Source organism: Berghia stephanieae, chromosome 1, assembly GCF_034508935.2.
Source record: "Berghia stephanieae isolate SIO BIC M18660-M18661 chromosome 1, UCSD_Bste_1.3, whole genome shotgun sequence".
In the NCBI taxonomy this organism is placed as follows: Eukaryota; Metazoa; Mollusca; class Gastropoda; order Nudibranchia; family Aeolidiidae; genus Berghia; species Berghia stephanieae.
Window position 1 is genome coordinate 31,404,312 of NC_088360.1, and position 16,220 is coordinate 31,420,531.

The 16,220-nt window shown below is 35.9% G+C and overlaps 1 protein-coding gene across 2 annotated transcripts; it reads right to left on the reverse strand.

The window, feature by feature from the left end:
- Positions 1–947: 947 nt before the first annotated feature.
- On the reverse strand, positions 948–16,042 carry LOC144971808 (transmembrane protein 59-like). Of its 2 annotated transcripts, XR_013645184.1 has the most exons (8): positions 15,859–16,042; positions 10,627–10,732; positions 9,584–9,678; positions 8,070–8,286; positions 6,952–7,079; positions 4,478–4,633; positions 3,154–4,176; positions 948–1,227 (listed from the first exon to the last, which is right to left on the reverse strand). XR_013645184.1 is itself a non-coding variant. In XM_078912888.1 (7 exons), the coding sequence occupies exons 1-7, from the start codon at positions 16,000–16,002 to the stop codon at positions 4,042–4,044; spliced, it is 981 nt and encodes a 326-aa protein (XP_078769014.1). In that variant the 5' UTR covers positions 16,003–16,024; the 3' UTR covers positions 2,675–4,041. The 2 variants fall into 2 exon arrangements, 1 of the variants encoding a protein (XP_078769014.1); XM_078912888.1 differs by lacking the exon at positions 948–1,227 and having other exon boundaries at positions 2,675–4,176; positions 15,859–16,024.
- Between the last annotated feature and the right edge of the window lie 178 nt (positions 16,043–16,220).

Here is a 16,220-nt window from a genome sequence, read left to right on the forward strand (position 1 = left end):
CAACGTGAATTCAAAGTTCGAATATTCTCTACCTTCCAGACTTCAACGACTTCAACTCTCAATAATTTATCAACTTATTAAGATAAATCGATAGAATAAACTGCAAAATATTCAACAACAAAAAAACACTGCTGTTTTCCGAAACATAAATATATCAAAATGAGTATTTTAACCACTCCTGAGGGTTTTCTTGGGCCACCAGACAATTGTCATCAAATCCAACAGCACTGCTATGTAATATAACTAAATAATAAAAAAGCACAGCCAGGTGTATTCACTTATGAAAATTTGACTTGTATAGTAGGACTTCCATAACCTTCCTGTATAAATACTAATATTATAATAAAAGTAAAGTGGAATATTTTAAGATGTAAGTTATTGAAAATCAACATGCAGATTTTTTTGAATTAACGAAAAAGTCTAAAACATTCGGAGAATGTTGATTCCAATTGAGATTTTACCTTAATGAATGACAATTTTATCATATCAAAAATACAAGATGTTTGAAAAAATAAAAAAAGAGCATTTTTTTAAATACCAAAAAAAGAATTCCCCCCCCCCCCCCCCCCCAAAAAAAAAAAAACAACAATAATTATTTTGGAATATAAACTTGTGCTATTGTGTCACATGGATAAAATCCAGAGCTTGAATAGCATATCTAACTCCCGTGGAATTGCTTGTAATATGTAGCCAGAATGAGAGCAAACAATTGGATGCCTCATATATTGATACATTTGCCCCTGGATTGAAAGAAACAAATAAATAATAGCATACAGAGTAGGTAGATTCATATTTACATTGTACAAGTACGAGTAAAGAATAATATTTCAAAAAATAAAACCTTAATGTCTTCTGAGTAGGAAATATAAATTGGATGACACAATGACAAATAGAAAACAGATATAAAAGACTTTCAAGGTAGCAGTTTAAGTTATTTTTTCAACCTATTTGTTTTTCTTAAAATTTCCCACTGAGTGCTTACCAAAATTGAAATATCTTCTCCTAGATTTCACGTGTAATTCATATTTTCTAAAAAGTTGATTATCCTTCAAAAGGTGCAAAGAGGCAAATTCATATCCCATATCATTTGCAAGCAAAAAATACATGATGCTATGGAGGCTTTATTTTCAATTTGAATAGGAATAATCTTATAGTTCTACAATCTTTCAATGAAGGTTGAATTCAAGTTCAGATTATATACTTAAATTCTATCCGTATGCCCAATGACTATAAACAGAGATGCCAACTTTGAATTTGGCTCACAGGAGTTTCAGCCACCACTCGTAGGAATTTCAACGCCGAAAGAGGAATTTCCGCGTACAAAAAAAAAAGGAATTGGAACGATATTTGGCATTGTGCTTACATATTGTATAGTTCTAAATAGATAACTGATTAGAATTACAGTGTATATTATGATACATAAACACATTGCAAATTACAATCCCAAAATTTCCTTATTTCAAATGAAGTAAAGCGCCAAAACCTAATGGTAGAGATTGTAGTACTGGTGGTAGTGAGGATGATGTGGTGTTGGTGGTTGTAGTAATAGTGGTAGAGATGATGAAGATGTGATAGTGGTTGATGTTGTAGTTGTAGTGGTAGTGATGATGATATGGTGGTGGTGGTGGTTGAGGTAGTGGTGGTAGTGATGATGATATGGTGGTGGTGCTGGTTGAAGTAGTAGTTGTAGTGATGATGATGTGGTGGTGGTATAGTGGTTGTAGTAGTTGTGGTCGTGATGATAATGATGTGGTGGTGGTTGTAGTAGTGGTGGTAGTGATGTTGATGTGGTGGTGGTGGTTGTAGTACAAATGGTAGTGATGATGATGTGGTAGTGGTGGTTGTAGTAGTAATGGTAATGATGATGTGGTGGTGGTTGTAGTAGTAGTCGTGGTAGTGATGATAATGTGGTGGTGGTGGTTGTAGTAGTACTGGTCGTGATGATGATGTGGTGCTGGTGGTTGTAGTAGTAGTGGTAGTGATGATGATATTGTAGTGGTTGTTGTTGTAGTATAGTAGTAGCATTAGCAGTAGTAGTAGTAGTAGTAGTAGTAGTGATGGTGATGATGATGTGGTGGTTGTAGTAGCAGTGGTAGTGATGATGATGATGTGGTGGTGGTGGTTGTAGTAGTAGTAGTGGTGGTAGTGATGAAGATGAGGTGATGGTGGTAGTTGTAGTAGTATTGGTAGCGATGATGATGTGGTGGTTATGGTGGTTGTAGTAGTGGTGGTAGTGATGATGATGTTGTGGTGGTGGTTGTGTAGTATTAGTGGTAGTGATGATGTGGTGGTGGTGGTGGTTGTAGTAGTAGTGGTAGTGATGTGGTGGTGGTTGTAGTAGTAGTGGTAGTGATGTGGTGGTGGTTGTAGTAGTAGTGGTAGTGATGATGTGATTGTGGTGGTTGTAGTAGTAGTGGTAGTGATGATGTGGTGGTGGTGGTTGTTGTAGTAGTAGTGGTAGTGATGATGTGGTTGTGGTGGTTGTAGTAGTAGTGGTAGTGATGATGTGGTAGTGGTGGTTGTAGTAGTAGTGGTAGTGATGATGTGGTGGTGGTGGTGGTTGTAGTAGTAGCGGTAATGATGATGTGGTTGTGGTGGTTGTAGTAGTAGTGGTGGTTGTAGTAGTAGTGGTAGTGATGATGTGGTGGTGGTGGTTGTAGTAGTAGTGGTAATGGTGATGTGGTGGTGGTGGTGGTTGTAGTAGTAGTGGTAATGATGATGATGTGGTGGTGGTTGCAGTAGTAGTGGTGGTGATGATGTGGTGGTGGTGGTTGTAGTAGTAGTGGTAATGATGATGTGGTGGTGGTGGTTGTAGTAGTAGTGGTAATGACGATGTAGTGGTGGTGGTTGTAGTAGTAGTGATGATGATGTGGTGGTGGTTGTAGTAGTAGAGGTCGTGAAGATTATGTGGTAGTGGTGGTTGTAGTAGTAGTGGTAGTGATGATGATGTGGTGGTGGTTGCAGTAGTAGTGGTGGTGATGATGGTTGTAATACTAGTGGTAATGATGATGATGTGGTGGTTGGAAGGGGGGGGGGGGGGGGTATCCTTGGAGCAAATTGACCTCACCGGAATTTGACGGAAGTTGCCAGGAGCCCGGAATTTTTTGCTCCAGACCGGAGTTTTTTCCGGTGAAACCGGAGCTTTGGCATCACTGCTATAAAGTTACATTTATTAATCACTAATTGCAACAGGAGATGCTGTCATAAAAACACATTTCTATCTAAAGAATTATAAAATGCAGTTCCCTTGTATTAATTAAGTAGATGAAATATCTACAGTATGCACTAGATAGTAGCACTTTGGTTTATTCTATATAAACAATTGCTATTTGCTATTAAGAACCCAATCAAATGGGATCAAAATTTTCTTCTTATTTTTTCTTCCAATGACAAAGCCTGAACAAGAAAATTCTTGTTTTGATAAAGGAAAAAAGACATGATAATTTATTTCATAAAACATACGTTTAAGTATAATAAAAACATTAACTATATGATGAAAAGCACAATATACAACATATATATCAAGTATTAACCACCACACATCATCCAATTCATCAGATGTAAGATTACCCAATTATATTAATATATAAATATATTGAAAATATAAGAGTTAATCAATTTTTAAAATCATTGCCATCGAGGAATGAAGGAAAATGAAGTTTAAACTACAGAAAGCTCAGCCACTATTGTAGAAATACCAAAGTTACAAACAAATGCAACACAAATTCCCGATAACAAGTGCTTTGCAAATATTAATTTATGAATAAACTAATGAAAATTAATATGAAGAGCTAAAAATCCTTCATTAAAAAAAAAAAAAAATTTGTAAGATCCAGGAATCTTTATATAAAATAAGTGCGAAAGAACAAGGAGATAAATAAGTTCAAAAGAGTACAGTATGTTGAATGCTTAGTTTCAATTCAATAATACATACATGATATTCAAACAGATAACAATTTTTCTCAGAATGAAAATTATTTTAAAAGGAAAAAGAAAATATCGAACAACACAACCCAAGACAATCAATAAAACATTCATCATCTAAATCTGCTCAATGCGTAATTTAGCAGGTAGGGGATGAGCTTCCACAAAGTCCTGGGGGTGAATACCCTTGATGCCCTTTTTCTCTTCCAGATTCTTTAAATAATTCAGATCGTACTTTATCACACTCAGGTTCTGGTTTTAAAAAAAAATAAATCAAATTGAAAAATATAAATAGCAAAATAAGACTAAAACAAAAGGCATCAAATTTTCTGGTTAGTTTCATATACATGTTTATATATTTCTAAGTGATATATGATATACAATAAGTATCATAGCAGTTTCACCAGTGTAACCCTTTTTGTAACCATGTGTTGAAAAATGTAGCCAAATTGAAAGCATGCTTAATCTCTATGAGTTATAAAATATAAAGAAAATTATAATTCTTCCAAAATGGAACAAACCAATATCAACGAGAACATACAAAAATGCTTACTTGCTGTAAGACCTTATGGTCTGGGGAAGTGACAGCTGCTGACATACATAACCAAATCATGGCCACAGCACTCAGCAGGATAAGGATGCACAGGAGGAGGCGAGGGATACCAGTTTTACGGGCAATGCAACTCAGCCAGTCACTGTTCCCTGGTACCTGTAAATGACAGGGCTGTAAATTAAAATATAAGCTTTTGCAGCAATAAAATGATTGTCTCAATCTCAGCAAACCATGGCAGTTGAGGCATAATGAAAATGTTGCTTCTTGAAGAAATAAATAATAGGAAATGAAATGGAAGCTACAAGTTATTAAATGAAGATAAATAATACGGATCTTTCAGGTTTCTCTTTTTTCAACGATGAATGAAACACTAAGAATAAATGAGAGATGTGAGAATCTCTATGAAATTTGATTAGATGCACAATCAGTGTTGCCAACCATAGACCATGAAAATATGTACAATAAAGAGCCAAAATGAGTAAGATTTCGATAAAATGCTCAGTCTTAATCTTCCGACTTAATGCTCAGTCCTACAAAAACGATAATTAGCGCTAAACCATACTATCAATATTTAAATCAATGAATAACTTTAAAGACCATATAACTGGCGCTGATATGACCTTAATGTGTTGCAAAGACTATATAAATAGTATTGAGTTTCCCAATCCACATATAATCTGATATGACCCAGCCAGTTAATATTACATTTAACTTCCTATTAAAGTTGGGACGAGAATTGGTTTATAAGGTTCTTGCAAATACCAAGTCTCTGAAGTCAAAGTCTTTCGAACTCCGAGCCACTCGGATTGGTTTGCTGTCACGGCACAAATGAAACCTAGATATATCGTTTTGTGACCTAGATGTATCGTTTTGTGACCTAGATGTATCGTTTTGTGTGTGCAAGACATGCTGGTAAGTATAATGAGCACTTGCCAATCAGGAAAAAAAAAGAAGTAACAGCAAGCTGCATTTGAAACAAAAAAAATAATTTTTAAAACCCAAACACTTAACCTTTCAAAGGTGGATTTCAATCTTACTTGGACCCAAAAGAAAATCTTACCGTTTTCATCAAAAACTTAAATGAACACCAAGTCGTGATATTCTTAAAGTAAGCTCTTATGATGGTTTTATTTTGCATGAAAAACAATATTAAGGGAAACTATTATTTGAAAACAAAAAATCAGTGTCACTGGCAAAGGGTTTAACTGCACTAGACACACCGTCCAGTATCCTGTGACACTCCTACCTCACTTGTTAATCATATAACAATAAATAGTAATCAACAATACTGAGTTGAAAAAATGAAAATAAAAGGGGTGGGGGGGGGGGGGGGGAGAGAGAGAGAGAGAGAGAGAGAGAGAGAGAGAGAGAAGTGGTAGCAATATAACCCTTTGAAGACGAAATTTGATCTTACTTTGACCCAACACCAGATCTTCCCATATTCATCAAAAGACAAGTAACGACTATGTGATTATAGATAATTAAAGTCTGAGTCGCAAGACTTTACAGCTCTCTTGGTGGAAACGCTTTATTCTCCATTAACAATAATAAAGATAAAAGAAAAGAAACGCTTTTCTGAAAACAAAAAATCAGCTTTGCTGTTAACGGGTTAAAACACCTGCACGTCAAGCACCCATGATGCTCCCATGTACGTCATCAGGCGACCGTTCTCTCTTTCGTCTTTCTCCTGCCCCTCCCTTCACCCCCTATCCCTCCAATCTCACGGTAAAACGGAATTTCCTGTTCGGATTGTGAATTGTTTTCTCTTTTGTCCAATCAAAACTAAGACATCAGGTCGCTTATTTACTAGCTATTGGATGTGAATTGGTTTGAAAACGATACAGTTCCGAGTTCCAATTTAATACTCGATGAATCGCTTTGCCACGAGGGTCTTGTGGACAGTGAGCTGTTCCAGTGGCCCACCACAGCTCTATTTCCTATATGAACTTCCGGGTCAAGAAACAAATTATTGTGTTTAAGTAAGAATACGCATTTTTTAAATAGTGTTGGTACCACTGCACAATGACAGCTGTCTATTAAATTTCTATAGTAGTGGAGATAAAAATGGATATATAATATTTTTATAGTTATTGAAAAGATTTTATAAATGAATGTCGACAAATTATGCAAAGAAATTAAAGACTTTTCAATGTCTGCATTCATTTTTTTTCAAATGTCAATTGGGCTACGTCTTGAATGACATGTGTGTGTGTGTGTGTAGAGAGAGAGAGAGAGAGAGAGAGAGAGAGAGAGAGAGAGAGAGAGAGAGAGAGAGAGAGAGAGAGAGAGAGAGAGAGAGAGAGAGAGAGAGCGAGAGAGAGAGTGAGAGAGAGAGAGAGAGAGAGAAAAAGAAAAAGAGAGAGAGAGAGAGAGAGAGAGAGAGAGAGAAAAAAGAAAAAGAGAGAGAGAGTGTGTGTGTGTGTGTGTGTTTCAACCAGTATTTCATTAGTGCTAAATACTCAACAATTACACACCTGTGTTACATCTCCTAGACTCCTTGCTGCCTTAAGCTGGGAATGTTTGAGCATTTCTGTCGCAGTGTTGTCAGATGCTTCAATGTTGGTTTCCAGACCAGCACTGGTGCCCCGATAGAAAGAATAATCTGAGGGGGAATTAAAACAAAGAAAAAATTTGGCTTTCATGAAATAGGGGGTGAAAATCTTCTGTTTTTAAGAACTATGGACAAAAGAAAAGGAGGAGATTGAAAGAAGGGGGAGAGGGGGCTAAGGAGGAACAAAGAGAGGGAGAAAGAAAGGAGAAGAAGATAACACAGAGAGAAATCCATGGTTTAACCGAGAGAGAGAGGGGGAGAGAGAGAGAGAGAGAGAGAGAGAGAGAGAGAGAGAGAGAGAGAGAGAGAGAGAAAGAGAATGGAGGAGGGGAGGAAGAAAGTGGGGCAACTTATCAAAATTAAACAAATAAAAAATAAATCTGATTGATTTAAACAACAGAAATTCGAAGCGATGTGCTTGATAATAGATGTTTAAAACCAGAGCTAGAGAAAGACTTGCAAAAAAGGGAGATATATGAAAATCAATTTGATTTCAACATAAATGTCACTCCTTTTGTGGTCATTAAGTAATTATGAGTCAAACATTGTCAATTTTCATTTATTTATTTTTTGCAAAACATTAAAATTATTCTGAAAGAAAAAAAGTCTTTTCGTCTAATAATGCAATATCAATATTTTTCCTTGTATTTAAGATATTTTTCTTCATTACCTTGTCAAAATGACTAAAATGAATTTTTAAAATATTGACTGTTGTGAAATGTTGTTTTTTTTTTAGCATTATGTTTCAGTTTCCTTACTCTAAAGCAAATCATTTAGAAATACAAGAAAAATCTCTGCTAAACAAATTAGTATTTAAATTAAATATCAAATGACATGCCCCTCTTAAAACATGTCATTCAAATTACTTGAAAACCCTTCATTATTCTTATTCCACTAGATGAGGGCAAAACCACAAACCATTCCTGGTTGAATTCTGAAGCTGAGCAATGTGTGCTGCACCCGAACCTCCAAGTTTAAATATGATCATTTGAGTAATATTGCAGTTTCCATGACATAACTTTTTCAATCTTGGATTCTTACCATCAAAATCTTGTGCCTGGTCTAGATTAATCATGTGAGGTTGTGATTTAACGACAACAAGTCGTCCTGTGCCATCCTGCATGAAAAAGGACCAGGACACAGACATGTGGTGCCGGGCTTTTTCTATCATATTGCTGTAGACATCATGCATGTACAGTAAAGGGTACATCATGTCTCCCATACCACTATCCAAATGGGCCCAGCTGGGAGAGAGCAGCTGATTGGGTGGGATGGGATGGAAAAAGTCAATTAATTAAATACGATCCCTTTGAAAAACCAATTCAGCAATATGTTATTTTAAGCAAGGAAATGATTACAACTAAGTCTAATTGCTATTCTGAGTTATCAGTTGCATACACCTAGCTATACACTTTTTAATTCAAGAACAATTTAAACTATACAAAAAGACTCTATCTAGAATATTCTGTTTGTGGATGGATTGGTATAAAGCTCCATGTCTGTCTCTTTATATTCCTTTAGCTTAATAAACTTTAACATTTTTTAAACATGTTAAAAGTAGTAAGGTTTAGATGAAAAAAAAAAAACAAAAAAAAAAAACAGGATTAAGTGTTTAGAACTATTCTTTAATCTCTTACAACATCACAAAGAAAATCCTAAATAAAACGAGGCAGTTTATGGTTTAAGAAAATGAGGATAAATCAGTTTCAAAAAGGAACAAATATATACACATGTACATGTTGTTGATGATGATAATGGTGATGGTGATTACGATGTTATTATTAGTGTGCATGCATGCGCGTGTGTACTATATGTCAATATATTACGCCATGTATAATCTTCATAATATTGTATTGTTATAAATGTGTAACCAAATGAAACTATTTTGAGGATAATAAAGACATATTATTATTATTATTATTATTATTATTATTATTATTATTACTACTACACAGAACAATACAGGTTCTACTCTTTCTCAAACAATGATAAAACCTAATAAAAATAAATACAATCTATCTTTTAATAACTTTGCTCTTGTCACAATTTAAGTGTTTTTTGTTTTTTTTTGTTGTTGTTTTTTTTTTATCAGTTCAATCCCTTCGAGACAGACATCAAGATCTGGCATAGACTTTAGTTTTATAGTTTAATGGGATTTTTATACAAACCAGAGATTAGCTGGCAAAACTAAACATAAAAAATAATCATGATAACACTGATCGAGGTTCAAATGAAAATATTAAAATGTTGATAAGATGACAAGAAAAGAAAGTCAATGGTTTAATAAATTGGTTTCAGTAATAATTAGAAACACTACTAGATGTTATGATTGTCACCTGCCATATCAAACCATATATCTATTGAAAAACTAAGGTTGAGCTTTTTGCAGAAAGTAGAAGAAGAAGCAGAAGAAGAAGAAGAAGAAGAAGAAGAAGAAGAAGAAGAAGAAGAAGAAGAAGAAGAAGAAGAAGAAGAAGAAGAAGAAGAAGAAGAAGAAGAAGAAGGGAGGAGGAGGGGGAAGAGGAGGAGGGATAGAAGATATTTTGCTGACTCACATGCTCAAATTTTTCAGTGAAAGGCCGTTGGCTATTGCAACCTAGAATGCATGCTTTACTCTCTTCCTCATTTCCATGGTATGCCTCACGACAATCTGAAAATACCAGATATATATTATCCATTATCCAGTTCTTAAGTTGGTGGCATACTATTCTACGGAAAAGTATGCCGCCGACTGAAGAACTGGATAATGACCACAGAAACACATGTTTCAGGAGTGACTCCATTTTATTTTACATTATCTCTAACCAACGTCATCGAGCACTCTCGTACCTACATGTACCCACCAACATTCATAAATATATATATATATATATATATATATATATATATATATATATATATATATATAGTCATGTTATTTCTAATATTAATCCTTTTAAAATAATTAGTTCTCATGAGAACCTTTTAGATGATAACAACAACACTTACAGAATTTTCACTCCATCAGGATACAAATTATACAAGAGAATGGCTTATTCTAATTCTGCCTTATATTTTTCTCCCTTAGATGGCTGGCTACTAAATCAGTGAAATGGAAAAAAAATAAAAATAAAATCACAACATAACCTTAGATTAAATTATTAAAACAATTTCTTTTAAAATTAAGGATGTTGATATTTTTTTTAATTCAATCAACTTGATTTCCATCATATTAATGATTTAATGCATTTTGCAAAATTCTGTGAACTTGTTAGACCAGGTTTGCATTGTCGGCATTTTCAGAAAACTGACTGGTAATGGGTTCTCTCAAAGGGATTAAATCTATAATTTCATCAAGAGACTTTTTATAGCATACACCTGAAAGAAAAAGCCTGGTGCATGAGGGGATCACATCATAAAACATCTTTCACTTTAATCCAGTGAGGAGAAGTGTAATTCAGCCAATATAACATAAAAATGAATAAATAAATAGATAAAATAGAAAGCGAAATGACCCATGTATCCAGATTTTGTGAACACCTTTATAATATGTATCCATACAGAGTGGTGGAATATTGATTAATCTTTGAATTTAAATGGCGTTATTTCATTAACTTACTGTCATGGCAAGAATGGAGTGTTCCATTTAATCCATCTTCCTCTCCAACAAGTTCAATAATGGAGAAAAGCCGACATCCTCTGCCACAGCAGTCTACTGACAAACTCTGAGGAGTTAAATTCCAATCCTTGATCAAATACTTTATCCATATATTTTTGCTTATATTTTCTAGCATTCTAAGTATAAATAGTAATTCAGGATATCAGCTCTCTGTGGCTTCATGGGGGCAGCGTGGCTCAGCGGTATGGTCTTTGCTTCGTACCCGAAAAGTACCGAGTTCAATCACCTGCCGCTATGCTGTATGGCCTTGAGCAAGTCACTTCGCCCTAGCTCAATTTGTGGCACTGCACTGTAGCTGATGCCTGGACTATTCCAGTCTTCCTTTGGAATAGACCCTAGAAAAAAATTTCCCCTATGGGATGAATAAAGGGAATTTTATTTTTTTTTTTTTTTTAATTCTATTCATAGGACGCATTGCACTATTTTTTAAAGTTTATCTTATATATAATTCGTAACTTGAAAAGGGGTGAGAATTTCTGTACCGGTTTTTAAAAGGGGTGTATACACCACCGCATATCTACATTTTCATAAGGTCTATTTTCATTTGAAAAGTTTCAAAGTGAACAACTGAATGATGCTGATTCAGTGGGTGTTTTTGGTGCATCCATGTTAATAATCTTTCATTACTGAGGTTTCCAAAATTCTAATAGTAGTCTTTTATCTCAATCTAAGCCAAAGATCACTCCAAGAGTACCTACTAAGGAAATCTTGGGGGACAAAAAGATTCATATTTTTCTTATGAAATCTGAAAGTATTGATAAAGATGCCTGAAAAGTTTGGGTCACTAGGCTTTTAACGAAATCGGGCCAAACGAGACGCCGAACGCCGAACCCGAACGGATATAGCCTTCTCATGAACGAGATCTGGATAGTGAAGACTCTCAAGCGGTATGCAGCATCGGATCTAAGGTCACGTGTTAGAGGATAGCTTGGTTTGCTGTTAGCTTCAGCTGACAAGAAACGGAGAAGGAAAGAATGGAGACTACCTCAGGCCTCCCCTTACCATCTGTTAGGGGAGGGGCAAGGTCAGTGTCATTCAATAGTATATAATTGTGCATGTGGCGCTCTATACAGAGAGAAAATTATAAATTGATTACGGGGGAAGGTGGGGGGAGGGGGGAGGGGGAGTTTGACCCACAAACGACCGAGGTGTGGGACTTCGGGTAGACCATGATACGAAATCAAAGAGAAAAGGCCGCTGGTACTTGGATGGTGGAAATGGTTGTGGGGTGGGTAGTGACAATCAGCATGGGATGTATACATTAACATTAATAATATAAGCAATAGATGACCAGGGATGTGTATTGTTTGTGTATTGTTTGTATATGTTTGTGTGTGTGTGTGTGTGCGCGCGCGCGGGTGTGTGTGAAAGGGATTACACAAAAACAATTTTCTCTGTAGCTTCCAAATGATTACGTGTACAATAAATTTGAAAACCACATTGTTTGAATCAGCTTGCAAAAAGGAGAACATTTATCTTTGTTTCACAAAAATAGGTTTAGAAATAAAAAAATTTTCTAGTAGATTGATTTTGAAAAAAATATTGCTCAATTTTTAAAAAATTTAATGATAGTTTCTTTATTTTCCGGTTGGTTTTCTTGATTTATATCTCATTTTTCAATTCCCAATGCGATGAGCACACTGATGTATCTCGTGTGATTCAAAAGTGTTGTTTGTTTTTTAATATATATATATATACTGAGAGTCCTGCCTCACTAATTAATTCCTGAGCGTTGAGATGGTGACGCAACTATTGCATACAAGACCTTGCAGTCGAGTCGGCAGGGCTTTTGGGTTACACAACCACTATTTACCCATCGGTCAGCGGTACTCTTTTATGTATACAACACTCATCGCCTTTACGCAAAGCCGCCTGCCCATAAATCAAGAGATGATCTCCTAACTGTTCACAAGCGAACTGTCAAACGAGCAATCAATGATTGGATAAGAATCTCAAGATCTCATATAATAAGGTAAGTTTTGGAGAGGTGATATCCCCCCACCCGTCATCGGACAGAACTTTCATTGCATTATATCATATAAGCTCCGCCTCCTCTTTCTATTCCGGAGTGACGAGATTAGACGAGAGGACGCGAGAAAAAATTGATCACATGTTCGGTAAGTCGATCGGTCAGTCTGCTTCGGCGTATAACTATAATTCCGTAATATCTACTGTTGACAGGTCTAATTGTTTGTAGAAGACGACAAATTTCTCAAAACAGTCATGTGACAGTGTAAGCACAACACAGGAAGTCTGGAAATGCTAATTGTCAGTACTTCCTTTAAACCATGTAAACAACAAAATATCGTATTGAGTCAACTCAACGGGTCAGATAGGGCTAGCATTTTTTAACGAACTAAAGTTATGAAAAATCAAAATGTTTCATAGAAATTTGAAAGATGCAAGTTTTTGTAACAGATGGAGGTTTTTTTCAAAAACATTTGTCTTTAACTTTAACGTAAAGGCATGCTCAAGGCAGCCGCAGGTTCTAATGTGCTCACACTACTATTACTATAGTAATAATAATAAATAATAATAAATGGCATTTATATAGCGCTTTACCCCATTGTCACAGGCACAGTAATGATGATCGACCCAATCAGCAAATTGTTTACTGCACTCGTGCATTGTCACAAACCTGCCCGGAAGCTTCGTCACAACACACCATTCAACTAGATGCTCTGCGGTTTCGGGTTCTTTTCTACATCGGGTACATGTTGGACAGGTGGAGAGTCCCCAATGATGAAGCGATTTTGCCATCAGGCAGGTTCTTGACCGAAGCCGATTCGCTACCACCCAGTGTCTACTCTTACTGGTGACGAAGCCTGGCAACTTCTCACGTAGTTTAGAGGCGTGTATGTCCCCGCCCCCTCGAGGGATGAATTTGTCCAAACCGACTACCATCTCGTATGTTTCTCTGTCCGTAGTCAGGGAATCTTAATCTGCGTAAAAGTACAAGGGTTGCCGGGACTTATTTCGGTTCGAAAGGGAAGCACCGTCCATTATGTGCTTGAGATCGGTATCCCCATTCCCTCTCTCTTTAATCTTATTAAGTTTAAGCCAGCTCTTTGTAATCACCTCCCTCCAGACATCAGGGGTGCAGGATTGCTGCCAATATCGGGCCCCATTATCTAGGCTTTGTTGCCAGCATTCCTGACACTATGTGCATCGACTTGCGAAGTTTAACATCTACCTTCTCACCGGCAGTGATGATGATGTGGTGGTTGGAAGGGGGGGGGGGGGATCCTTGGAACAAACTGACCTCACCGGAATTTGACGGAAATTGCCCGGAGCCCGGAATTTTTTGCTCCAAACCGGAGTTTTTCCGGTGAAACCGGAGTTTCGGCATCACTGCATCAGTGTTTCAGTGGTGTATCCCCTTTCGTTTTTTCAGTCAACTGGTGCCCAATTTCAGGCTGATTCCTATAGTCTACTATAGTAATTTTTTGGGTGTTTTTTTTAAGGCATAAACAATTGAATAACTCTGCTTCTATACTTCTATACAAATATAACCTAGAGACAAAATTCAAACAGTTTTATCATTGGGATGGTATACTGCATCATAGTAAACCAGATTTTATACTGTCATTTAAAAACTGAATTTTCATTTATTAAGTGCCTACTATTACTATCTTCTATTATTACTTACTGTTACTGTTACTAAAGTTACAGTTACTGTTACTAATTAGAGAGCTGAGCCGGTGTTACCAATACTTAGCTTCTATAACCAGGACAAATAATTCGTTTGGACAGAAAAATAAATAAAAACTTACCGCTTACCGTCAAAAGCAGTTTAGATTTGAAGATGCATTTGTTTTCTATCAAAAAACATTCGGTAATGGACAATCCTTGATGAATTTCAAAAGTTGTGTTGAAATTATATCCTAATTGTTTTCATTTTAATTCCTCGCGAAATCGTTTTGGCCCCGTTTCTGTTATCAAGGTTCCGCCTAGCCAGGCAGGGTTGCCAGATAATTTTTGAGTAAGAGACCAAACTAGCTATAGCAAGAAGCCAGATTCCTCGGCAGGAGCCCAAATACCACCAAACCCACCTTAGCCTCGCGAAAACTCTTAAGATTTGTTAAACAATTTAGATAGGATAAGGAAAATTCGTATATATAGAAGCATTAGCAAATGCAATCTGTGGCGTTAGCACGTGTTGCATTTAGATATTTAGATTGCCAAATAAAATAAGTTTTACCGGTACCAGAGTAAAACGATATAACGGGGAAAGTCAGAGGAAGCCAAAAAGTTGGTTACAGGAGGCCAAATTTTGGGAGGCCAAATGGCTTGGGAAAAGGCCAAATTTCTCAAATTTGGCCACCAGGAGGCCAAACTAGCAACCCTGGCCCCAGGTTTTTAAAAAAGTTTATTGGGAAAAAGATACGGAACAAAGTGTCCATAGATAGGTATGCAATTTGGTGCATTAGTGCAGTAAAAAGGCCTTTTTTTCTTTTATTCAATAAACTTGACTGCTGGTGGACCCTAGGCCTCTCTACAAGTCCAAGAAATAATACTCACTTTTTCTCTGCTCCAACGAAAATATCTACCCCCTACCGGTCTAATTATTTGTAGCAGACGACAAATTTCTCAAAACGGTCACGTGACACTGTAAAAACAACACAGGAAGTCCATGAAAGCTTATTTACGGCATTTCCTTTGAACCGTGTAAACAACAAAATTTCGTTTTCATTCGACTCAACGGGTCAGATTGGCCGGTATTTTTTAACGAACTAAAGTTCTGAAAAATCAAAATGTTTCTTAGAAAGGTGAAAGATGCTAGTTTTTGAAACAGAGGTAGGTTTTTTTAAAAAATCTTTATATTTTACGTGAATGCATGCTCAAGGCGAGTTGGACGTGCAGCGGAGGCGGAGGTTGGTAGGCCAAAGGCCCACCTCTCTAGTAATAATAATAAGCACTTCGTATACAAATACAAATACAATAAATGACTTTTGCCAACTTCAAGTTTGATTGTTTCCTGTATTTTTGGACCATCATTTTTTGAAACTCGATAGGTAAAATTTATAATCTAAATATACGATTGTGAAGATTTTCCAAACGTATTTCCTGTTGCTGTCACTCTGTCAGCTGTCATTTATTTTTTTTCTTTTGTCGATTACCTCGGCCGCAACAAGCGAATCGTCCAACTTCCACTGAGAACAACCAAATTACCTTTTCATATGTATGTGATGGATATGTTTTATCACATGTCTCTTCGCATAAGCTTGAATCAGTTGGTATAATTGATAAACAATAAATAAAGGAGATAAAAGAGTAAATGCTGCAGAACAGCAGATTGCTACGAATGGCCACCATGATGTTTATGTCACAAACCAAAATAAACTCCGATTGGAGTTGAAGTGTCATGTGATCGAAAAGGTTCAATACAACAATAGGTATTTCAAATGGTGGCAAATTAGATAAAAACTAAAATATTATTATTATTATTATTATTATTATTATTATTATTATTATTATTATTATTATTATTATTATTATTATATTATTATATATTATATATTATTATATTATTA